Genomic DNA, 22,857 nt, shown 5'->3' with positions numbered 1-22,857 from the left:
CAACACGAGCACGCATGGCATGCCTCAGTGATCAGCAAGGACGAGGATGCCTCCGAGCACTTGCAGCACAGCGCTACGGCCCAGTCTGCTCGACAGCCTCAGCTCAGGTGCTTCCGCCATGCCCATATGTATCTATGTCTTGTCACTCCTCTATGGGCATCGTCGCGGCGCCAGCTCTCTTCGCGACCCAGCTGTCTATCCGGGAAGTCGCAGCGCTGTGGCCTCCCGTCTCCACGCGCCTTCCTTCTGGAAGTTCTTGATGGTTCTCCGCCACCACGGAACAATTCTTGCCAGACAGCTTCAAGTCAAATGGTCTAAGCCACCTCGACGACATGGCTAGAGAGTAGGCCCCGCCATCATCGCCCAAATATGCAAGCCAGCAGCAGTTGGGTTCCCCTTTTACATCACAGCTGTCGTTCGCCCGTCAAGCCATTTCGGGACAACAGCCATCGTTATAAGCTCCAGTCAGCCCCCACACGGCGTCGTGGTCGAATCTAAATGCAGCGCCAACACATCACCGGCTCTACAAGGCCCGCGCCTTTGAGTTAGGCAGCACACGTCCTTTTTGTCACACGTCCAATTCGAGCGGCATGCCATCGTCCAACGACGCCCGCGAGCATAGCCCACGGGCCTTCGCCGCCGCCGCCGCCCTTTGCTCGTGGCCTTCATGTCATGACCAGCCAACTTACCGTCTTTGCCGTGCTTGCATGGGCACAACATGCCTACCATCAAGCTTCGAGATCCTGTTGTTCGCATGGCGTCTGCACCATAAGATATTCATAGCACTTTCTAAGCTTTGGTCTTGGAGAAGTTCTCGTGCAGATTTCCCCACGCCTGATCCGCAAGAATCTAAATGCCGCAGCCATCAGCATAGATAAACACAGAATCTGCCTTCAGAGCGGTGCGTCAATAACGACTCCACGGATTGCACATGCGTGCGCCTCGCATAATGGCTGGCCTTGACTTGGCGACAAGATAACGGCTGGAATATGGCTTTACCCACGTGAGGTGCGTGCGAAGTAAGTGCGGCACAAGTCGGGTAGGCAAGGGTAGAGGACAGAACGCCTGAATCTACTCATCCGAACAAGCTTGGGTTCGAGCTTTCAGCAATTTCCCGCAGTATTGGTACGGCCACGGAGAGGGCGATTGACGCCGCTCGTCATAGTGATCAGGACAGCGAGCCTCCTGGTCTGCGAGAAATTCACTGCCATTGAGAGCCAGGCAAGCCGTGATATAACGCGAGACAGCGGCGCCCTCGAGCGGCCGGGAAACTGATTGACCCTTCTTTGCTCCGCCATCGGGCGGTCTGAACACCTGCATCCTGTCATCTATGACCAAAGAAGCTAGCTTAGTCGTCCGCGCAGCTTTCGACGAGCTCTTGCACGTGAAAGAGACGTAGAGCACGGCACCTGGGCCCTCTGGCCTCGTAGCTGATCGAATTGGCGATTGGTTCCGGTTCGTCGAACTGTGGTTCGCATTTGTAGTACCGGCATTCCGGACCGTCGGTGGTCGATCTGGGGAAGAATCTGGTAAATTTGGGGTTAAGAGTGAACTCTAATCCGCCTGGAATGGGGCTGGAATGAGACGGATCTGCTTCGTGCACAGACCTTTCGTAGGACATAACATAGGACAAAACATGTCCTACGTGGGAATGAGAAGGAAGTCGAGGTATGCACGGTCGACACTGCACTTGTGGGCCCTGGAGGTTGACTCAAATATGAGGTGGAATCAGACAGTAGGCATGTTGGGTCGTGGCGCAATTGCAGCCACAGCAGCTGCCTCCTCCATCACACTACTCGCCAAACACATCAAGCTTTAGCGTCCATTCGTGCGCGTCGTTTATTATCCGACTTACACATTGCCACTCGAGGCTGACCTGCCCCTTAAGGAGTTCTGTCTTCGGTGGTGCGAGAGGCTATCAGTCCCAAACTTCAAACGCGCATTTGTGCACGCTTGCATGTGCGCAGGCTTGTGCATGTGCAGGGACGAGAAAGACCTTGTCCACAGCCCGGAGCTTCCGCGCTACTGCTTAGGTAACTAGTCGCTGACCACACCACATACAGTTGCTTGGTCGTTGCTATGCCCCACCCTTGGAACCGTAAAAGTGGGTGCTGGCTCCTCTCCAGTCCCCTTACGATCACCCTACAACGCAGTGCACCACTTCACAACGACAGCGAGTAAGCGATCACTAGTCACCACGCGCAGGGTACCAATGGCCAATGTGCTTTCATGGCTCGAGAAGATCGAGCCGGAATCGCAACCGCCGGAATCGCAACCGTCGGAATCGCAACCGCAACCGCAAGCCGTGCTCGGCAAGCGCGGACGAAGTGCCAGCCCTAGCCGTCTACCAACACCACCAGCATCTTCACATCGGCTTTCCATGGCAGCAGAAGCAGGCGGCATGGGTCCAGGTTCTGACCGCACCAATACGTCGCAACAGCAGCGAAGGAGGTTATGGGACTCTGAGGAGGACGAGAACGAGTTTCAGGACTACCCGGCCAGTGGCGATTCCGTACAGCACAACACCCCTCGCGCTTCGAGAGCAGCTCATCTACAACTTGATCGCACGCCGACTGCATCGTCAACAACCAGCCGCAGCGACCAGTCAGACAAAACCAGATCTTCTCGATCACCGACGAAGCGGATACGCGGGCTCGAAGTTGCACGCAACAGGTCCTTGGTGCTGCAGATCGACCGCGCCGATCCACGCATGCCGACTGCGCTCAAGAATGAGCTTGCCCAGCTTCGACAATGCAGCCGGGGCGACAAGGTCATTCCGCCTTATCTGCGAGACGAGCTGACGAGCCAGCGCGGAAGCGACGAGACGCTTTACGATATCACCGACGCTGCCTTCGCCAGCAAGGAGGACGAGTTGGCCATGGCGACGGCAGGTTTCCCGCTCGTAACGATGCAGGCCGTGCGCAACATCTCCTCGGAGGCAAAAGAGTGCTACAACCACGGCCATGCCGAGGCGTCATGGAACATGCTCGTCCACTGGCCGCTCCTGGCGATCGCTCTGGGCCGAAACGAACAGCAGCCGCAAGATCCGACTCAGCCTCGTGTGCACGCCATGCCCTGCACCATGGCGCGGCTATCTGGCGATGCGCGTGGCAACAAGATGGTCGACTTCTGCCTCTATATCGAACCAGCGGATGGGTGCGATAAGAAGCGCATCGACGGGCTACGGGCGCAGCGCCCCAGCGAAAACATCAACCACACCGACTACACGCCTCTACGGGCACGGCCCATCCTTCTCAGCGCCGAGTCTAAGAAACCGGGTGAACAGCTTGCTGAGGCGCATCTGCAATTAGCTGTGTGGCAGGACCGCCAGCTGCGGCTGCTAGAGTCGGACATCGCTCATGAGCGGAGAGCAGACACAATGATCGCTTTCCTCCCGTCGCTCGTGATTCAGGGCCACGAGTGGTGGTTCACCGCGGCCACACGGCACGAAGGCACAACGGTATGTCATCATCTACAGAAACCCTTGACTACACAAGCTGACCAGTCGAACGTTGTACACAGATCCTCTGGACACAGCAGCATATTGGAAGCACCAGCACGCCACTAGGGATCTTCCAAATCCTTCACGGGCTGCGACATATCGCATGCTGGGCAAGTACGACATACTGGCCCTGGTACTGCAAGCACGTTCTCAGAGCTTCCATGGCCCCGACGATGATGATTGATTCGAACACCTAGCGCGACCTTGCAGCGTCAAAGACTATAATTGCTATCACAGTTAACACAACACGCAACTTGGCGCACAAGAGCACCATCCAGGAATGGCACGAGAGTGGTCGATGCAGAAAAGGACACTGGGTTGCAGCGTCGGCCCCGCTTCTGGTTCAGCCAGTGGTAGGGGCTGTCAGTCAACCCCGCAGTTTCTTTCCTTGTTCAGCCGCTGTTGACGCCTGCTGTTTGTGCCACGCGTCGATCGTGTTTTTCGAGGAGACTCGGGCTTCATGAATAAAGTCGCATCGCGCGGTCGCTGATCAGACCTACCAATCAGTCAAGAAATCTTGCTCAAATTGCGCCGACGAGATGCGCCTTCTGAAACTCCAGGAGGATAGCAGCCTCAGACTTGGGGAGCATCCTCCAGACGACGTCCCGCCATATGCCATCCTCTCGCACACCTGTGGAGCCGATAACCAGGAGATCAACCTTTCGAGACGTTCAACATCATACAGGCAGGCCATCATAAGGATGGGTTTCAAAAGCTCACGTTTTGCAGCCAGCAGGCGACGCTGGATGGCCTGAAACATTCTGGATCGACACCTGCTGTATCGACAAATCTCACGACCAGGAGCTTCAAGAAGGGATCAACTCCATGTTCCGTTGGTTCAGAGAAGGCAACCATTGCTACGTCTACCTCACCGATGTGCGACAAATACTAGCGACGATAACGACAGACCTTCACAAGTACAATGGGAGAGAGCCCTCAGAAGCAGCCAGTTGTTCACCCGCGGCTGGACACTAACCACGGGAGGGTGACATACCCAGGTGGCCACAGTCGCGCTCCCCAACGTCGCGGTCGCTACAGCTATCGGTATGTTGCACCTCACTGGGTTTGGGCCAGGAGGCTTCGTTAGAGGCAGGTCCTATTGCTCGCTCATTATTCACTCAATGCCCTGCATGTCTGGCAACTCACTAACACAACAACCTGGGCTGGTAACAGGGAGCATTGCTGCAGCTGCACAAGCCTCAATAGGTAATGTTGTCGCTCCGAGTCTCTTCGCCACTGCGACCAGTGCTGTGCTGGAGGTTACGGGCACGGTGCAAGCGATGGGAGGAATCGTCTCCAGGTCCACTGCCGCCGCGAGCGTGATGCTAAACACTTCGGCATGATGAGAATAATGGGATGGAACTCAGCCGGGAGTCCACTGTGTGCATAGGTCCAGGAAGATTGTGGTAGCCAAGTACTCGAAAGTTTGTTACCATGGCATCGGTTCTGTGACTGCTAAGTTTGTACCTATGTATGAGAAGCCTGGCGGCATAGCCTATAGTTGGTATCACTCCCGACGGAACTTGTTGAGGACATCGCCTATCACGCCACAATACCTTCTGCCGGGCTCGCAGGCTTCCTGTCAACACTCGTGGATCAGCCAACAGCAGGACCAGAGAGGGAAGCCTCACGTTAGCAATGCCTGCATCCGATGAGGAAAGGCAGGCCTCCCCTACATGCATGCCCTTCTCGCCACTGCCTGGTCGAATGACATCGGCTTGCCGCAGCTGCTTCTGGTCGTAAGGCTCCAGGGCGGGGTTCTCGTAGAACGGCGGCTGTAGTGCGTAGTGCTTTTGAGCATATGGGCAATCAGACAGGTTCCTGTTGCTCTATAGTGCCGCTGGCCATCGTTTAAATAAGGTTGATATCTGTCGTCATTCTCGAAACTCTCGCAGTCTTCGGCGTGGACGGCGCCCCCATCACCGTCATTTTCCGGCACCAGCGTCGCCCCCTTAGCGAGCGTGGGCGAAGCTCGTTATACTACAGCAAAGTTTTGCACAGGGCATCGGTTGAGAGAAATGCATCTGGTGTGATGGCGTGTCGGCACTCGCTTCTGCGGCAGATGAGGACCTGATATTGTAGATCTGCGGAGACTTATAGGTACGTGAAGACCTGGTCGGGACTACTATCGTCCTCCGCCCTCGTGGCTGGTCTGATTAGGCATTGGTTCCGCATGGTCGTACTACAGGTTGTCTTCGTGGGGCCGGCATTCTGGACTGTCGATGGGTCGCATCTGGGGAAGAATCGGGGCAGAGTTGGGATTAAGAGTGGACTCAAGTCTACTTGGAAAGGGGCTGCAATGAGACGGATCTGCTACGTGCACAGGCCTTTCGTCGGACATGACATGTCCTACGCGACAATGAGAGGGACGTCGAGGTATGCACGGTTGACACTGCATATGTGGGGCATGTGGACCCCTGGAAGTTGACTCAAATACGCGGTGGAAGAAGACAGTAGGGCAATCCGGCCGGGAATGATGGTCAGGCCGAGGGATCTTGCCGGACATATGGGGCAGGTGGACATGGGATTTGTCTCAATTCTGGGGTGCAATAAGAAGACGTGGTCAGCGCTCAGATTCCCTCGCCAAGGACAGACTTATTGGACGTCTATGAATTGATTGATTTATTGTTATATATGTCTCTACAGAGAATCGCCTATTCAGTTCACTCTTAGCCCATTTAAGAGGGCGAAATAATTCAATTACCTTCACTCTATATTCAGTACTAGCTGTCCACTGGTGCTGAGTCTCCATCAAACGTAACAAGACTACGAGATCTCAATTTATTCAGTTCTTCAATTACTATAATCTTAGTGCTGATGGGCAGAAGTTCGCGTAAGTGGCAGCCTCTAAAAACCGGTTATGTACGTTCTCATTCTCTTCCGACACTTGTATGCCTTGCAAGGTTTTGTGGCGGCGCCTGGCAGGGGAGATAGACTGGCTCCTATCGTTTCGAGGGAACGGGGTGCTCGAACCTCGTGATCCTCGGGGGCCTTGCCTTGGCGCCTGACTCTTGTCCCCTGGCATTATTCATTGGCAATTACTACACGGGCATGAAGAATTGCTACCCGGGCATGACTCTTACACGGGCATGACTTCTATCGCCTCTGATTCGCTCATTTTTTTCCTTCGACCCACAGGTACATCAGTGCAAAGGCGGTGAAGCAAGCTCTCTTAACAAGGCCGTGCTTTCGGTATAGTCAGAACCAACCAGGTCAACCAGGCCTCTAGAACAGGTCTTAGGCGTATATCAAAACAAGGTCTGGTTTTCAATACAGAACACGGCCAATTCCAGCACGCCCTAGAGGGCAGCTATCTATATCTCTATCCTCTAACTACTATAGATGGAAGAACCTCCTCGTCGCTGTAAAGCAGCTCCCACTGACTCCTTCGCCTGCGAATGCTAGATTGCGTCTTCCGTCCGTTGGCACGTACTCCTGTAGTTCTTCCAGCTCCAAGAACAGCTGACCGGCTGCGCGTCTGGCGCTGGGATGAGGCACTGGCCTGGCTACTAGCCTGGCTGCTGGCCTGTTGGCTCGCTTCCAGAGCAAGCCTAGCTAGCGTTGACTTGTTGTGACTTCCTGGTGGTCGACCTCGTCTGCGCCCTGTCGCTTGGCTTGCTGGATTGCTGGCTCGTTGGCCACTCGGCTGGCTGCTTGCCTCAATGGCTAGCCGCGCTGGAACAGCCTGTGTGGTGTTCTTAGGTCTGCCACGGAGAGCAGTGGCGATCTTAGGGTCGAGGATTCGTCGGTATGGATCTCGAGAGGATGGCTCTCGTAGGCGCCACCGAGGATGGACCTCCCATTTGGTGAGAGGCGTGCCACTCACCAGCTTTGAGTAGATTGTGTGGCAGCAGGGGATTCCAAGCTCGGTCGAAACCGAGCAGTCCTCACTGCAATCGCCAATGGGGTCAGGGAACGGATTCTTCCCCGTCGGCATTGCTTTCCTTGCTAGCCGATATTGTTTGTTGATAAGCCCGAGACCCTTCGAAGAGAGTGCTGTCCGGGGTTCGCCTAGATACTCCGAGCTGGACCCTATGTACTCTCGCGCGGTAAGTACCTCGTCCGCTGCGCAGGCGTCGTTGAAATCTCGCTCCTGGTCCTTCATCATGTCCTGCATAGCCTCGATAAGCCGATAGAGATTGCTCATACCATTCAGGAGATAGCTCTTGATGTTGTTGTTGCTTGCTTCTGTCCCAGATGTGACGCGTATGCCGAAGTTGCGATAGTTGCGAATGAAACATCGTGCCCACTGCGCCCTGACAGGCATGTAGGTTCCATGGAGATACCGCAGGATGGCCCGCTGATCGTCAAATTCCCTACAGAGGCTTCCCCACGCCTTCTCGTGAGCCTCCTCTGTCTCCGCAAACAAGACGACCTTCCACATCATGAGAACCCCTCGATGGCTATGAGGGACGACTTCAGCTGTCTGCGCGTTGACCAACTGTCCGTCTTTCGGGCCGAGCTCAGCCTGTGCCTGTGGAGCGTAGTCCTCCCCGTTGCTGCTGTCGGGACTACTACTGCTACATTGGCCCTTGACCCACTTCTGCTTTGACTTGAGCAAGACGTTAGAATTGATGTGGTGGATGCACAGCTGCTGCTGTGCATCAGGGAACTGATCATTCAGGGCGGCCTTCATCTGACCGTCGAAGTCAGTAATGATAACGTCCGGTTGGCGAATAGAGTGCTGCTCTGAGATCTGTCGAATGCTCTCAGAGAGGAACTGGAACCCCTCCCGTCTCTCGTTGTCGATCAGACCGAACGCCGCATTGTAGACAGAACCAAGGCAGGTCTGTCCTGTTGCTTGGAATAATGGAAGCTTGAAGCGGTTGGTGTTGTATGTGTTGTCGAAGCTGAGGACCTCAGGAAACCGCTTCCACATCTGGAGGCAGTACGGAAAGGTCCAGACAAGACCGACGAGGCGGTTTGGCTCATCATCCGCCCACTTAACAAGATAGGGAATCTCCATCTCGTCGAACAGCTTGATCAGTGCTGCAGTAGGAGTGTGGCCGCTCAACTTGTCTCGACTGATACGAGACCTGGCGTTATAGATATCCTTTCGTGTAAAAGATGACTCGGGATGCTGCTCCAGGACGATCGCGCGTACGTCACGGGCCCGAATTCCGACCCGACGGCTTGTCGATTCGACTGTTGCCCTGATAGGTGTAGTGAGTCGTCTGTGGGAGGGATGGGCGGATGGTTTGATACTGGCCCGGTGGTTATGCTGGCTATGCTCGGAATTATCGTGGTGTCGTAGAAGCCATCTACCCTCCTCCAGTGCTTCGGCAATGACCATCCATTTACAACCACACTTTCGAGACTTCCGTTGCCGAATACCGGTACTCTCTGAGGGGCGTGGTTCTCCGAATCGATCGCATTGGAAAGAGTACCGGATCTTCCGACCCTTATATGAGTAGGCATTTCGTCGAACAATACCGAAGCCATTAGCCTTCGCGAAAGTATTCACCCACTCGAACAGGACTTCGGCTGACGGCGCTGGGTCGTCTGGGATAGGTGGGTTCGGGATCGGGTCAGGGACAGGCGACAAGGGGTGGTCGGGCGAGGGCGGCGAGGCGATAGGCGGAGAGTGCCTTTCTCGGGGAGGCGAGTATGGCGGAGATGATTCGAATGGAGTTGAACTGAGCGGCGAGTAGCCCCATATCTCGCGCCATTGGCGGACTCGTTCGTATGACCGGACGAGCTCGATGGTAAGTCTTCGATCTGTCCCAATCACCTCGCGCACTAGCCTAAGGGCGGACTGAAACTGGGGTCTTGTTGGAGAGAATTGTTCTTGTGCTGATTGTTGTGGAGAGCAGGCAGGTGGCTGGTCGATTTCCGGGCCTGGTATAGGCATTCTTACTCGTTGCGACCGTCTTCCTCGGGTTGGGAAATCATTCGATAGGTGAGTCTCATGATCGAATCGCAGCTCCCATGGTGGCTCGTTCAGCCCACGCGATCCATGGGGGCGTGGAGCGGTCGTGAAGGTCTCTGGGTACGAGGCGAAAGCATTACAGAGTGCCTCGTCGTCTCCCACGCCATAGTGTGGGCCAATGCTCGTCCCTGTGCTATTAGACGAAGGTGGTCTTGAACTCTCAGATTGGTTCTGCCGCTGTCGTTTTCGAGGACGTAATTGATAGCTTCGAAGTCGTTGGTTGCTTGCTGAGCTAGATCGAGAGCCGGGCTGGGACATAATGACGGCCTTGATCGCGACAGGAAGAGTGTCGCACGCACGGATGAGAGCATGGTTAAAGGGGCAGTTGATTTGACTATGAAAGAAGGAAAGAGGGGACCAATTTCAGCACAAAGGAATGACCTGCTTTGTGATGCAGATGCCTTGGAAGATGAGGCTATTGGATATTCCTGATACAGCGTGTGTTTGAGTGTTGGTCTCAGCAGGGGGCCTAACACACCACGCCTGGAGCCCTGGGACCTTGACAAATATGGTATCTTTCACGAACAATCATTATCAGTAGGCTTGACATGCGACAAGAGGTAATTGGTGTAGTAGCTAGCTAGTGAATAGCTTCCATATGTCTCGTCGATCGTCGTGGTGGAGAGCTAATCCCGAGGTACAAGGGAAGCGTTGGCAGAATCTAGATGCACTAACAAAAAGGGATGGACCAATCAGAGGCTGCAAAAGGTCATGCCCGTGTAAGAGTCATGCCCGGGTAGCAATTCTTCATGCCCGTGTAGTAATTGCCTATTCATTTACCGCTGATGGATAACATTGAAATCGCGGACCACGGCTTCAAGATGGAGGCACTTCGGTCATTACCCTGAAACCCTTTCCGCTTTTTGGACTACATTTCTGCGTGTATGCTCTCACTTGTAGATTTCGTAATATTATGTCGAAACTGACAGCAGGTCAGCTTGATTGGAATTCTGACGCAACAGGACAAATGAGCCCCCAGATCAAAGCGGTCCTCTTTTGGTAGAGCCTGCTTATGTATTTGCGAAAGGCGATTTGCCACTCCAGAAGATGCGCCATAGCTGTGTGGCTGTGCTCCATCTATCTCTGTTAGACGTCGCAAAAGGCGAATGCGCGGATAAGGTCGTCATAATAGTGGCGCGGAGGGCACGGCCTTCTAGATGAGTCAACAGGGTAAGCCCTGACATGTGCCGTTAGCACAAAGGAACCTTTCACGCGGCACGACGTTCAAGAGAAAGTAGCACACAGACACTCTCGACATTTGGGAGTTGTTTGACCGAGGTTTGGGCGATGTGGAACTTATGAATTTGCATAACGATGCTAATGAAGGGACTTTGAAACCACGTAAGTATTGCCTTGTCTATTGAACTATGAAAACCTTGCCTAACGTAGATCGTGACGTGATTGAGGGATGGTTGGACAAAAACTGGTCGAGGGTCTATACAAGACGTATGGGCAGATTGAAGAGTATCTCCAGCCTGCTTATGTTCCAACTTTCGAGAAAGTCAAGAAAGACACAAAGAATCTCCGACACCACGAGGTTCGTAAGCACTTGCGCTTGGAAGACCAAAAGCGAACTGGGCTGGAGAGGAGTTAAGGAGGGCAGGAGAGACTGTAAAGGATCCGTGGCAGAGAGTGTGGATGAGATGAAGGACCTGCATGTGGTGATAGATGGATGCCTCGCTGTAGCAGTCGGGATCGTAGCAGGAATCTGGAGTCACGATACTTACATCGGTCTTAGTCGGTGCACGGCTTTGGTGTAGTAATTGAGGTTTGCCTTCCTGATATCCGCCGCTTCCAGCAGGCTGACCCTGAGTACCCGCTCAACCCGCATTGCTTGTGCTGCTGTCGGCTTGCTGGCGCTCTTGTACCCCGAAATGGAAGCAAGGCACCTCCCGGCTCGTTCCCATCTTGTTTCGCTGAGTGCGGTATCATCCCGCGACGTACTCGGCAGCCGAGATCTCCTTATCAACACCAATCACCATGGGCCCGTCATCGAGAAGCTCGCCACATCCAAATCCGCCGTACTGAAGGAGCTTCACGTTGTCATTGCAATACATTTGGCGATTGTATGGGTCAAGATCGATGAACTGAGGCCCGCAAATGGTGAACAAAGCCTTACCAAAATGAGAGGGACGTCGCGGTGTGCACGGTCGACACTGCATGCGTGTGGACCCCTGGAAGTTGACTCGATTACGGGGTGGAATAAGACAGTAGGTAGGTCTGAGGACATTATCTACGCATGCTGCGGAGGGCTCTAGGTAACCTAGGTCCGGTCGGCTTCCTTCTTGCCTCGAAAACTGGGCGAGCCCGCGAGATCTCGTCTACCGATCGTCTGGTCCACAGACCTTTATCGTCCTTGTCGTCTATGCCTCCAGCAAAACTCTGCCAACAGATGCTAGAGTTTCCTGGTTTAGTGGATTTGCTGACCACAAACAAGGCAGTCCAGAGGCTCCGTCCACTCCTTGAGACCACCGGTCACTTCTTCCCGCAGATCAGTAATCTCGACAACTAGCGGACTGACATCACTTCTAATGATGGCAGAGAAATAACCCTCGTATGGTTTTGCCTTAATAATGGGAAGCACGTTCTCGACATCGGCCATCTTGACGGTGTTTTGCTCCTCGGGCTTCACATCAATAGAAGGCTCCGCCGTTGGTGCTGCTCCCGACTCGCTGGGCGACAGAGGCCGGCGGCCAGTCTCATTTATCTTGCTCGTCCTTGACGGGCGCCGGCTTGTGAGGTTTGTTGGTTCCGAGGCGTGCGAAAGTGCGCAGGAGAGCTTCGTGGACCAGGCAATCGTCGTGCAGCCACTTGCGGCACTCCTCGTTGGTACAGCAAGTGAGCTTCTTGTCGGGTTTTCGGGACGGTTGCAGCGGCAACGTTCTTCAGCGGACTGTTATCAATTCATGAGTCAGCAGCGTCTCAACAGCAGGTAATTTCCAGAGTCCTGTGCGAATGTGGATGGCATACCGAGAGGTCCATGGTTCGCACGTCAAAGGCTTGGCGCCAGTACAGAGCCGGCTGTACTTCATCTTCATTTGTCTCGTCCCACTGATGAACAGTAGCGCTTGCCGTGACACTGACGACATTGATGACATCCACTGCAAAGACGACGAATGTCAGCTATCCACGCGATACACACCAGTTTGGGCGCGCAAAATTCCTTACTGTGATTGGAAGCGATGAGCTCGTTGTTGCCGTGGTAAGGCTGTCTACCCTTCATTCTTTGCTTTCCTTCTGTCGTGCCTGCCGGCAGCTCGTCAGGCCAGTACATCCAGTAGACGCGCGCATAAACGTGATGCTCATCCGCAGCGCGAATTTCGAGAATCCTTGCGACCCAGTCGTCACCGGACTTCTTTCTAGGTTGACGGGACTCGCCGGAGTTCTTCTGGCGCTCAATAGTGTTGTCAGTTGCGACGAAGACGAAGCCTTCACTGTGGTACTTGACACCATTCACTATGCACCCGCATGTCAGTATCGATCAAGGTACAAGTTGTCAGAGGACGAAGCAGGAGACATCACAAGACAGATTGAGACATAGGAGGGGTGGTAATAGGGAGGCCCGCGTACAAACGAAGCTGTTATATCTGGTCATGTCCATCCACTTGGCAAACGGAGCGATCTGGTAGTGGCGGTCCATGGTGTTGTCCTTGGCGTTGAACTTGCCGATCGGAGAGAATGGCGAGACCTGGAGGTGAATTTTTGGCGAAGGCGCGGGCCGATCCTCTGAACTGCCACGGCGGCGCTTTGTCTTCATCTCCTTCTCATTGGGATCCGGATGTATGACAGTGAACGGGCCCTCGGCCACATTCTCGGTGGACTCCTCCGGCCGAGGCCGCTTGCGAGCGGTGGCCATTGCTGCAGAATCGTATGTTCTTCGAACCTTGAAGATTGGCGTGTTTTTGGCAGCAGCGTTACCTGTTTGCTATGCCGATATTTGCGCGTGGGATTCAAGCGACGTGTCTGGGCCGCGTGGACGGCTGAGCAGTAGCCGAGGATGGAACAGACGGTTGAAGCTCAGCGCAATCTCTTGGAAAGGAAAGTAGAGCAAGTAGGCCCAGGCAGCAGCGGAGAGACTGCAACAAAGCGCCGCGTTGGAGTTGCGCGCAGCCTCGGAGGGGGGGTGGCAAGTGCTGTGCGGATGGCGCAGCAGGAGCTACTTCAAGATCCGCAGCTAGAGAGCTACGCTGGCGTGGCGCTCGCGGCAGGGGACCCTGTCTCTATCTAGCGGCAAAAAGGAGGGATGCTGCCCACGATGATATGAGACTTGCAGTCGGCAAAGAGGATAGATGTCGGCTGCTATGCACGGCGCAGTGGAGGAAAAGCTTGTAAAGGTGTGTGGGCTTGGTTGGGCGGGTGATGCGGCCCGAGGTGCTGACTGATGCGCAGACGCCGACGCGCGCACGGCTTCGAACAGGAGCAAATTCAAGCTGGTTCTGAGGGAGCGACGAGAGCGCAGGCGTTGTCGCGATTTGACAGGCGCGATGATTGAGACGGAGCGGCGCGCGGCAGTGAGGCTAGCGTGCAGCGGCTACTCTGGTGGACAAGGGTGTGGGCCGGCGGCCGGCGCGGCGCGTGGAATCAGCTCGTGCTTGGGTAGGTGGGCAGGCAGCACCATCTAGCAACTCGACAAGCTGCAGCTCGTCAGAATGGGCTGGCCACTGTCCTTCTCGTTACGGGCACCAGCCAGCGCAACACCAACCCCTCCGAAATCCTGCTGGCGGAGGAATCCAGCCCGACCATCTCTGCTTTGCGTGTGTGCCCCGTCATGCTGGCCACCACCACAACGACCTACAGCCAGTTTCTCAATTAAGGCACCGCTAAATGCAGTAGACTATGCCGAGTGTTATACTCACGCTCCAATCACTCTGGACCTGCAGAGAGATATACAGAGGCCTAGTTCCTGACAACACGAAGTCCCGATGATCATTACCAGGGCCTCCCGGACGCTTGACAGAGCTGGCATGCAGACCAGCTACGCGCTGGAGCTCGGCCATGTCCGGCCCCACTCCGCATATTCGGTCACCACTTTTGCCGCCATCTTGGCCTCAAAGTCTTGACCTCCACCGCCGCCATCCGGCCCCGGCTCCGCCCTTGCATGCGTGGTAGCTTGCCCGCTGCCGGCGTTCCTACGACCCAGTACCGCGTGCGGTGCATTGCCGACGAGAACGACTGTAGTCGCACTTCTTTCCAATACGTGTGGCCTATGCCTGCCGAACAGTCCTTTTGGCCGGGATCATGGCTGACCGCCTCTCTCGCCCGGTGCTTCTGAATCTCTTCCCGCCTTCTTGTCACGAATCAGCACGCTATACAGCAGAATTCGGAGTAGACCTGCAGCTCCGTGATAGTTGGACTGCCGCCCACTGGGGGCTCTGCCTCGTATGGGTCCACGTGCCTTTGGAAGCCTTCTGCTGCTGCTGCCGCTGCTGATTTGACCGCCCGTAGCTGGCCACCCTTGAGCCGGTGCCTCGTAGAACCCAGAGCACCCATGCATACGGAGCGAGCCATTCTCCACACGCTCGCAGACCAGATGCTTGGCCATCGTTTGCAGGCAACGTCTCGCTGATCACGGTGGGCCCGCTTTCTCAGTCTCCCGCCCACCTCCGTTCAGGACACCAGCTATATGCCGCTCGAATAGAGAGTCCAGTAGTGGATTTCTATGGAATTCAAAGAACACCAATGAGTCTAGAAAACCCAAAGCTATCGTATATTATGATGGGAGGAGGATGCCGTGAAGACCCTTTTTAATAGGTAGGTGCACGAAGGCGTACTCAAGGACGACCTCTTCCTTTTGGAAAGCCCCACTGTGCTGGGGTCCTCGCGTCGTGTGTTGGGCGCTCACGATAGCCCAATTACAGGTATGATCCAGCGTGTTCTATCTTTCAAGCATATCCATCGCGTCTATCACTCTTGGACGGCAGCTTGACATTTGGTCAGTGCACCTCTATCCTTGTCAAGATATCTTCCGTTGCCGCACACTTGGTGGCGCAGCCTAAGGTCTCGTCAAATGCTGGTGAACTACTATGTATCGTACCCGGCTTTCTAAAGCGATCCATGACTCCGAAGGCACTGCAACCATACGCTCTATGGCGAAGCGAAAGTTGTCTGGTAAAGGGGACATAGGATTGGTTGCTGAGAGTTGCGAAGAAGCATTCCTCCAGCGATATCAACAGTCCGACACAGGAGCACTTGCCCGGCCTCACCAGTAGTGCTGGCTCGGATGCATCTTGGCGGTGGCTCCGAGCCCCGGGGGTCCTCACATGTTCGAATTGGTGCTCAGAAGCTCGTCCTCTTCCACTCGTCCAGGTATTCGCGGAATGGGAAGCATCAACATTACTCCAGTCTTTGTCGCCCCTGAGAGGGCATTCGCAGGGCTGCCAAGCCGATCTGGCCACATGGGGCGCGTTCGTGGCCTGTAAACCCCAAACGTACTCGACCTTGTTCTGCCTGCGTGCTTCGCCAGTAAGCCGGTCCTCAAAGTTCTGCGCGTTGTTCACAGTTGGCCTCATCACCCATATCAACCTCGAGCTGCTGAATGACTAGTCCTCGAATGTGTCGACATAGCTCGATAGCGACGTGGCGATAGTCAGCCACGCTCAGCTTCACACCAATACGCGCTGTCGTGACGGCTACATGCCTGACGGTCATTACCAGAAGCATGAACGTCATACAGGAGGGGGGTGACCACGTAAACTCAGCGACGAAGGACAAAGGTATATGGTCAACCGGATTCCCTTTACTCTAGATAGTCACCTCCTTTGTACTTCAGCGATCAATCTAAGTATCAGTTTCACACACACTTGCAACTGGTCACTCAATTGCCGAGACTATTATCTCTTCCAAGAGGCACGACAACGCCCAAAGAGAGAACGACAGCAAGAGTTAGTGATATTACAAAGGTTCAACCTACCTTTCCAGAACAGCAACCTAGCGCCCTGCCAGTCGGTTGACCCCGGAGGCTGGATCGTGACACTGGGCTCCGTACAGTGAAATAGCGTGTCGGCAATCGGGTCTACAGCAGATGAGGACATTGTATGTTAGGTCGGCATAAAGCTGTAGGCATGTTAAGACCGGGTCGGGATCCTTTCTGCGTTCCAGCGTGGTCGCGGAGTCGGTTAGTGACTGGTTGCGCATCGTTCTACTAGAGGCTATCCGGCTGCTGTCGGTTTTTTTTTTTTTTTTTTTTTTTGGATTTATCGGTGGATCACATTTAGAGAAAAATATGGGGGTAGAAAGGAAATCTATGGTAAAGAGTGTTAAGTAAATTCGCGGGAAAAGGGGCTAGAATAAGATAGACCTGCTCCATGCACAGACCTTTCGTTGAACATGACATATCCAGAGACAGAACGAGCGAGACTTCACGGTGGCAGGGATGCTGTCGGAGATGTGTAGCGCGCGGGTCCCATGGATTCAGCTTAAAAGCTCCCTGGAATTAGATAGTAGGGTATAGTACTAAGTTCCTCAGGTATAGGTTCCTAGTACTCTTCTATTATCGCTTACTAGTACTCTTTTTTTGTCGCTTAATAATTCGGCGCTGAGTCTGCAATGACGGACGGCTAGCGCACCGTGCTCGGGGGCGGTCTCATCCGCTGTGTTTTTCATTCTAACTATATAGTCTTGGCGGTTCCGTAAACATCCCTTTGGTCAATGTTAGGTTAGGGATACGTGACATCGTGTGACTCAGTAAAACCTTTTACGTGGAGCTAGTTCCTTTTTGCCAAGTTGGCTCGCGGGTACATATACCCAGGAACCTACGCGGCGGAGGAGTACAAACGGGTTCAGCTGAAAGTACTGGTTCTTATTAAAATGCAAAACCATGTCACGCAAGCTTTTCAAGAGCTTGTTGCAAAGGATTGGACTGAGATCCACGAGTTGGCAAGCTTTAAAAAAGAACGAGATCAGGCCTTGAGAAGGGCCAGTCAACTACCGCTGGAATCTCTGTTGCTGAAGCTTAGAGCTTTTGCCGAGAATCAAGACGTAAAGAAACTGATCGAGGCTGAAGTTGGGATAGATCAGATCAACTTGCGGGCATTTTTCACGCTCGTTACTAAGCACATTGCGAGAGAATACGCCAAAATCAGCATTGAGGACGCAAAGGCATACTACGCCCTTGCATCGCTAATCAAACTCTGGATTCGTTCGTGCATCAATGGTCAATGGGAACAAATAGGAGTTCAACCATGGGAACAAACAGAGTTTCAAGTATCGGAAAACTTCCGGTTTCTACAGGTTATGGACTCAATTGGAAAAAGCAGCCTGCACAAGATTAAGCGACTTGAAGCTCATACGTGTATGAAAGACTTGACCCGCGAACTAACTGAGATAAAATGGTCCGGCATTAAAGCACTTCACCCCCTTTGGAAGACTTTCAAAAAGTACCGCCGGAATCTAGCTCGGGAGGAGTTGGATCCGGATGAATTGTCCAAAAGACTCGATAACATAATCAGAAAATGGAAAGTGGGAAATAGAAAGAACAAATTCGAAGAGATGCGCCACAAAACGAGCCAACCCTATCTACAGCTTGCAGCTCTCGTGGGTAGATTCATACTCGAGCGACCGGGACTATTGAGGCCGAACGCCTGCTGCCACTGGCCCAAGCGGTGAATAAAGTTAGCCGTAACTCCTGGGTGATAAAAGACTTTATCTTGTCTCTCCAATCGAAGAGTGGTACGGAGATAATCAAAGAGAGCGTTCCGAAGACTAAAGGAACTGCGAGTAAAATGAGCCCTGTGAGGCTCAATGTTGTACCAAGAGCTAAGACGGGCACGAAAACGACGAGGTGGAGAGCATTGCCAAACAAGAAGCACATCAAAGCAAGGTCACGGATAATCGAGAACTTATAGAAGAGATAGGGGAGGTAACAGGGGTCCTAAAAAGAGCAGGTTTAGCGATTTTGGTGGGGACTTGGTGGTCGCGAGGTACTCTGGTCGCGAGACGGGGGGCAGACTTACCTACATGGGAATTTACGCCTTCACACTAGCCAGTAGCAACTACTTCACACCAGTCATCTGCGGTTTGATTGCAGAGTATCACCGTTGGCAGTGGGTTTTCTATTGGCCAGCGTTATTCCTTGCGTTTGTCTTCATACTGCTGCTCTTTTTCATGGAGGAAACCAACTACACCCGCACGTGCCCGTCCCACAAACCGGCATCCACGACGTCCCCTTCCACAGCTTCGGGAGCCGGGTCAAGTGTATAGGGGAAGAGTCTGTCAGCAGCTGCGACATCGCCAGCTGTATCAGAACCCGGGGAAACATACCCGGCGATCAAGACTTACATGCAAAAGCTGTCCATTTGGCAGCCGTCTCCAGGCCAGGGAATGCTTAGCCGTGCGTTACGGTCCGTCAGATTTCTGTCGTGGCCCATTATCTTCTATGCTGGGTTTTCCTACGGGACATACCTGATCTCGTTCAACGTCTTGAACGCCACGGCATCAATGATCCTTTCCGGTGAGCCATATAACTTTCCCCCTTCCCTGGTCGGGATCAGCTATTTCTCCTGCTGCGTAAACATGCATTAGTTAAGTTAACCCTAAGCAAAGTTTTAACCTTACAAACTTAAACGTTAATGAGGAGCATGTTGGTGGATAATTACCAATGTTTACCACAACGTCTCCCACGCACCATACTCAGATAGCATCGGCACCTGATACGGAGATTCAAATGGCTATTTAAGGCATGCATAGAAAGTGTAATGCTCTATTCAACGAGGAAGCATCTTGATCGGAGCAATGAAGCTCACGCACAGTTCGGATCGTTCTACAATAACCTGCAATATGCGAAGCGCGAGCCACGAAGCTGACGCAATCCGAGCGCATAGCCTCGATTGCTGTTAAAGGAGGCTAGAGTCAGTGCGGCGAGCGCACGTGCGGCTTCTCCTGATTACAAACGTTGGGACTTCCCCGCGTAAGGAAAAGCTGACCACGACGCGAGCTCTTGGCTGCGCGGCGGAGTGGGAGGTGTGTGTGCAAAAAAGACATTCGCGTTACAATCATCCCACATCAACAGGCACAAACAGGCTTTTGATGGCCTGCGTTGTGTGGAAACTGTTATACTGTGCCGTGATCCTTCGGCAGGTATGGTGAAATTTGTCCGACGATTCGCGATGGTCACCATTGCAGATAGGTTGACGAAGAAACAGCCCCCAACTGCTGCATGTCATGCTGTAATCCACTTTTGGAGGGTACTTGTTATGGGACAGTCTGCACAGTGTGCACCATTATGTGCCACAGTTTTATGGTCCGTGCGGGAACATCAACTACAGTCTGAAAAGCGGACACAGTTCTCGGTCACTGCTGTATGATCGAAGCGCTCAGCAACTCATTGAAATGGCCCAAGCGTGAAACGAGCGCCATTGGGTCTTCAGCGAGTGGGATTCACGGGCAAGGCATCAGACGCGAGGTCCAAAATCGGCTCTTGTCGTACGAGCTTTGTGCATTCGGCATCACAGGATACACAGAGAGGACCCCTGAGGGAGCCAGAAGATGCCGAGGAAACCAGGTAAACGATCGAAGATCTCTAAAGCCGAAAGTGGCTTGTCGAAGGGGTGACGTTAGACGGCAAGGGTCGGGTTATCATGGAGTACCCTGACATTTCATATCTCAGGGATGGGGTGCAGGGTCCCAGTCTGCTAAACAAGGGCCATGATTCAGTGCTCCGCAGTTTAAGTACCAAAGCGTTGTGCTCCATCCATGGAGGGTACTGCGCGGGTTCCTCAGGGTTGCCGAGAGCGAGGGAGACGCGTTCTCTCTCGCAGTTCCCACGCCCCATAGCAAAGCTCAGTTTCGCAAGCACCCCAGCTGTCCTGAGTCTGAGCATTGTCGCACACTCGGCGTCCAGGATAGACAGGCAGAACACCATTCACGTCAAGTAAAACCATCATGCGTAGGCACTCGCAGGAAAAGGCCAGCCGCCTGTATCTCGCCACCTCAAGAGTGTTCATTTCGTAGTCTACCTATGTCTCAGTGGCCCCCTTCTTATCTGCTAAATGCCGAGAGATGCCCAGCCTCCTGATAGCTAAATGAAGTGCAGCTTAGGGTCAGACGAGGGTCCAACTCTGCACAGGCCGCCTTGTTCACCTTATCAGCTGCAAAGCCCTTTGTCACGAACTCGGAGCAGGCAGAAGGTCGCAGCGCGGAGGACCTGGACGCCGCGGTGGTCGGCGTGATGACGTGGCTCGGGCGTGATGACAACCGCGACTGGCTGCTGGTGTTTGACAATGTCGACCTGGACCACGATCGGGACGGCGCGGAAGGTGGCTACGATGTGAGGAAGTACGTCCCGTGGGATCACGGCGCAGTCTTGATCACGACGCGATTATCGCGCCTAGCACAGCTAGCACCACCGGGCTATTCACGCAAGCTGGTCAAGGTGTACGGCTGGCTCGGGAGGGCCATCCTCGAGGCATGGTATGGTGGTGATCTTGGTGAGTGGCGTATTGGCCGATTTTGGTTGGTGTATTCTGACTAGATCCAGGCCCCGGCGCCTCGTACCTCCTGACCCTCCTCGACGCGCTGCCGCTGGCGTTGGCCCAGGCCGCCTCGTACCTCCGAGAAACGGGGGCTAGCATCGCAAAGTATTTGGAAATCTACCGGCGTCAGTGGGACAAGCTGATGGCCTCTGGAGCAGGCCGACCGCTGCTGGACTACGATCAGGGCAGTATCGCGACGACGTGGACGGTCTCGTTCGGCCAGATCGAGGCCAAGGACGGCCCCGCCGCCAGCCTGCTACGCCTCTGGGCCTTTCTCGACAACAAGCACCTGTGGCACGGGCTCTTGACAGTGGCAGGCCGGGATGGCTCTGGCAAGCGCAAGTGGCCACAGTGGCTCCTGGGGCTCGCCGTCAGCGAAGTCCGCTTCCTCGAGGCCGTCGGACTCCTCCTGCGCTACTCCATGATCGAGGCGAATGAGGACGTCGGAGCTGGCTACTCAATGCATCCGGTGGTGCACAGGTGGGCGTCGCATCTGGACGAGGGCAGCCGCAAGGCAGACTATGCACGGCTGGCCCTCACAGTGGTCGGCTTGTCGGTACCCATGTCGACGGAGAGAGACTATTGGGTGTTGCAGCAGCAGCTTTTGCCGCATGGGCAGCGTTGCGCCGAATGGGTGCAGAGTGATGGGACTAATAGCTTAGGGTTAGCCGACGAAGACCAACTTGAGGCACTTCACAACCTGGGACTTCTCTACGCGGACCAAGGCAGGCGGGCCGAGGCCGAGGCGATGTATCAGCGAGCGCTGGCCGGCAAAGAGAAGGCCGTTGGAGCCGACCATCCCAAGACGCGACTGGTTTTGCGTAACTTAAAATTACTGCAGGAATCAATAGGTGAGACGACGCATTCTGCTTTGGGCCCAGTAGCTGACTTGATTACCAGAGGGTCTCGAGGGAGGGAGGCTCTGGAAGAGGGCTAAGACGAAGCTCCTAACCCTTCTCCGCACTGACCGTGTCAATGTGCCAAAGGGTCAGGTCGGCGGGAATGACAACAGTTAGCGGCAGGCTGTCCATGAGATGGACAAAAATGTGAAAGGCGAGCTACATGATCGAGTGCCCGCGATCTGGTTATTACGACACTCACTCTCTACGCACGTGCTCGCTGGAGGGGCGGACAATGCGATGTCACGATGATGCCCACGAATGGACTGACCTGCATGTGTTTAAAGGAGTACGGCAACAACATAGAAGCTGCATCTCATATCTTCCTCTCTGCGTGTGTCCATCGGGCTAGACGCTCCTCAACGCTGGCGCCCCCTTGGCGTAGCTTCTATCCGTCTCTCCGTCCCCGAATAGCTCCTTGAACACCGCTGCTTCGGGATCCACGGGATGGGATGCCAGAGATGTGGAATACCAATCAACGCCACCAAACGAGCTGCATAATCGTCAATCCAGTAGTGAGCACCAAATCCGTCATAACTTAAGTCCGCCAAGCAATAGGCAGGTTCACCCAGAGCGGTGCTGTTTACTTCTTGTTTCATCCTTCTATCACTTGGCTCTCTCGTCACTGGAAGATAGCCTTCTGGCTTCCACCGCTGATTTTGACTCCATACTAGCTGCTCTGCCACCGAGTCTCGAGTCTACGTACTCGAGCTTCGTTGCCAAGATTCTGAAAGACAATGTGGTTAGTGCACATCGACTGCTGAGTCTGATCCTGGCCAGTTCGAGGAGCCTACGGGAGGTTTTGCTCGGTTCTCAGGATGGCGCATATTCTTATCAAGCACACCTGGAAATGCCTGCCATTACCATCAAGAGCGCCGCGCTTCATATGGCGAACGCTTGCATTCTCTACCTTCTTCTCAAGGACTTTCAGATGACTACCTCATCGTCCGAGCCATTCCCGATTGACGAGGTTTTCAACACGAATGTGGTCGGTCCTGATCATGATGATGTGTTTCATGAACATACGCTGGGACTGGCGGCACCGGACTTAGATCAAGT

At 54.1% G+C, this 22,857-nt stretch overlaps 7 protein-coding genes across 7 annotated transcripts; 5 read left to right on the top strand and 2 right to left on the bottom strand.

The window, feature by feature from the left end:
* Positions 1–913: 913 nt before the first annotated feature.
* Positions 914–1,815, bottom strand: B0I36DRAFT_55335 (uncharacterized protein). The gene is made up of 2 exons (XM_046163014.1): positions 1,608–1,815; positions 914–1,526 (listed from the first exon to the last, which is right to left on the bottom strand). Exons 1-2 carry the CDS (start codon positions 1,636–1,638, stop codon positions 1,072–1,074), a joined length of 486 nt encoding a protein of 161 aa, XP_046004684.1. The 5' UTR covers positions 1,639–1,815; the 3' UTR covers positions 914–1,071.
* A 586-nt stretch (positions 1,816–2,401) lies between these two features.
* Positions 2,402–3,699, top strand: B0I36DRAFT_256922 (uncharacterized protein; the record flags this gene model as incomplete). Its single annotated transcript, XM_046150985.1, has 2 exons — positions 2,402–3,460; positions 3,523–3,699. 2 exons carry the CDS (start codon positions 2,402–2,404, stop codon positions 3,697–3,699), a joined length of 1,236 nt encoding a protein of 411 aa, XP_046004683.1.
* A 565-nt stretch (positions 3,700–4,264) lies between these two features.
* Positions 4,265–4,477, top strand: B0I36DRAFT_256677 (uncharacterized protein; the record flags this gene model as incomplete). The annotated part of the gene is made up of 1 exon (XM_046150954.1): positions 4,265–4,477. A coding segment is annotated over one exon (213 nt), but the record flags the coding sequence as incomplete, so codon positions are not given.
* A 6,510-nt stretch (positions 4,478–10,987) lies between these two features.
* B0I36DRAFT_340887 (uncharacterized protein) lies at positions 10,988–11,917 on the top strand (the record flags this gene model as incomplete). Its single annotated transcript, XM_046155977.1, has 2 exons — positions 10,988–11,010; positions 11,159–11,917. A coding segment is annotated over exon 2 (253 nt), but the record flags the coding sequence as incomplete, so codon positions are not given.
* B0I36DRAFT_378478 (uncharacterized protein) lies at positions 11,842–13,287 on the bottom strand (the record flags this gene model as incomplete). The annotated part of the gene is given in 6 exon segments (XM_046160689.1): positions 11,842–12,138; positions 12,155–12,253; positions 12,265–12,324; positions 12,402–12,532; positions 12,600–12,887; positions 13,002–13,287. 6 exon segments carry the CDS (start codon positions 13,285–13,287, stop codon positions 11,842–11,844), a joined length of 1,161 nt encoding a protein of 386 aa, XP_046004680.1.
* Positions 13,288–18,374: 5,087 nt separating this feature from the next.
* B0I36DRAFT_256822 (uncharacterized protein) lies at positions 18,375–18,950 on the top strand (the record flags this gene model as incomplete). The annotated part of the gene is given in 2 exon segments (XM_046150970.1): positions 18,375–18,623; positions 18,636–18,950. Coding segments are annotated over 2 exon segments (564 nt in total), but the record flags the coding sequence as incomplete, so codon positions are not given.
* Positions 18,951–21,041: 2,091 nt separating this feature from the next.
* On the top strand, positions 21,042–21,836 carry B0I36DRAFT_256794 (uncharacterized protein; the record flags this gene model as incomplete). Its single annotated transcript, XM_046150966.1, has 2 exons — positions 21,042–21,241; positions 21,275–21,836. 2 exons carry the CDS (start codon positions 21,042–21,044, stop codon positions 21,834–21,836), a joined length of 762 nt encoding a protein of 253 aa, XP_046004678.1.
* Between the last annotated feature and the right edge of the window lie 1,021 nt (positions 21,837–22,857).

The sequence above is a fragment of the Microdochium trichocladiopsis genome (genome assembly GCF_020744255.1).
Source record: "Microdochium trichocladiopsis strain MPI-CAGE-CH-0230 chromosome Unknown B0I36scaffold_15, whole genome shotgun sequence".
In the NCBI taxonomy this organism is placed as follows: domain Eukaryota; kingdom Fungi; phylum Ascomycota; class Sordariomycetes; order Xylariales; family Microdochiaceae; genus Microdochium; species Microdochium trichocladiopsis.
This window is presented reverse-complemented; position numbering and strand designations above follow the sequence as displayed.

Excerpts from the sequence above, each read along its gene's own strand:
- B0I36DRAFT_55335 (XM_046163014.1), bottom strand. The coding sequence starts at position 1,638 with ATGTTTTGTCCTATGTTATGTCCTACGAAAG. Across the intron at positions 1,527-1,607 it reads TATGTTATGTCCTACGAAAG|ATTCTTCCCCAGATCGACCA; the intron begins GTCTGTGCACGA and ends CAAATTTACCAG.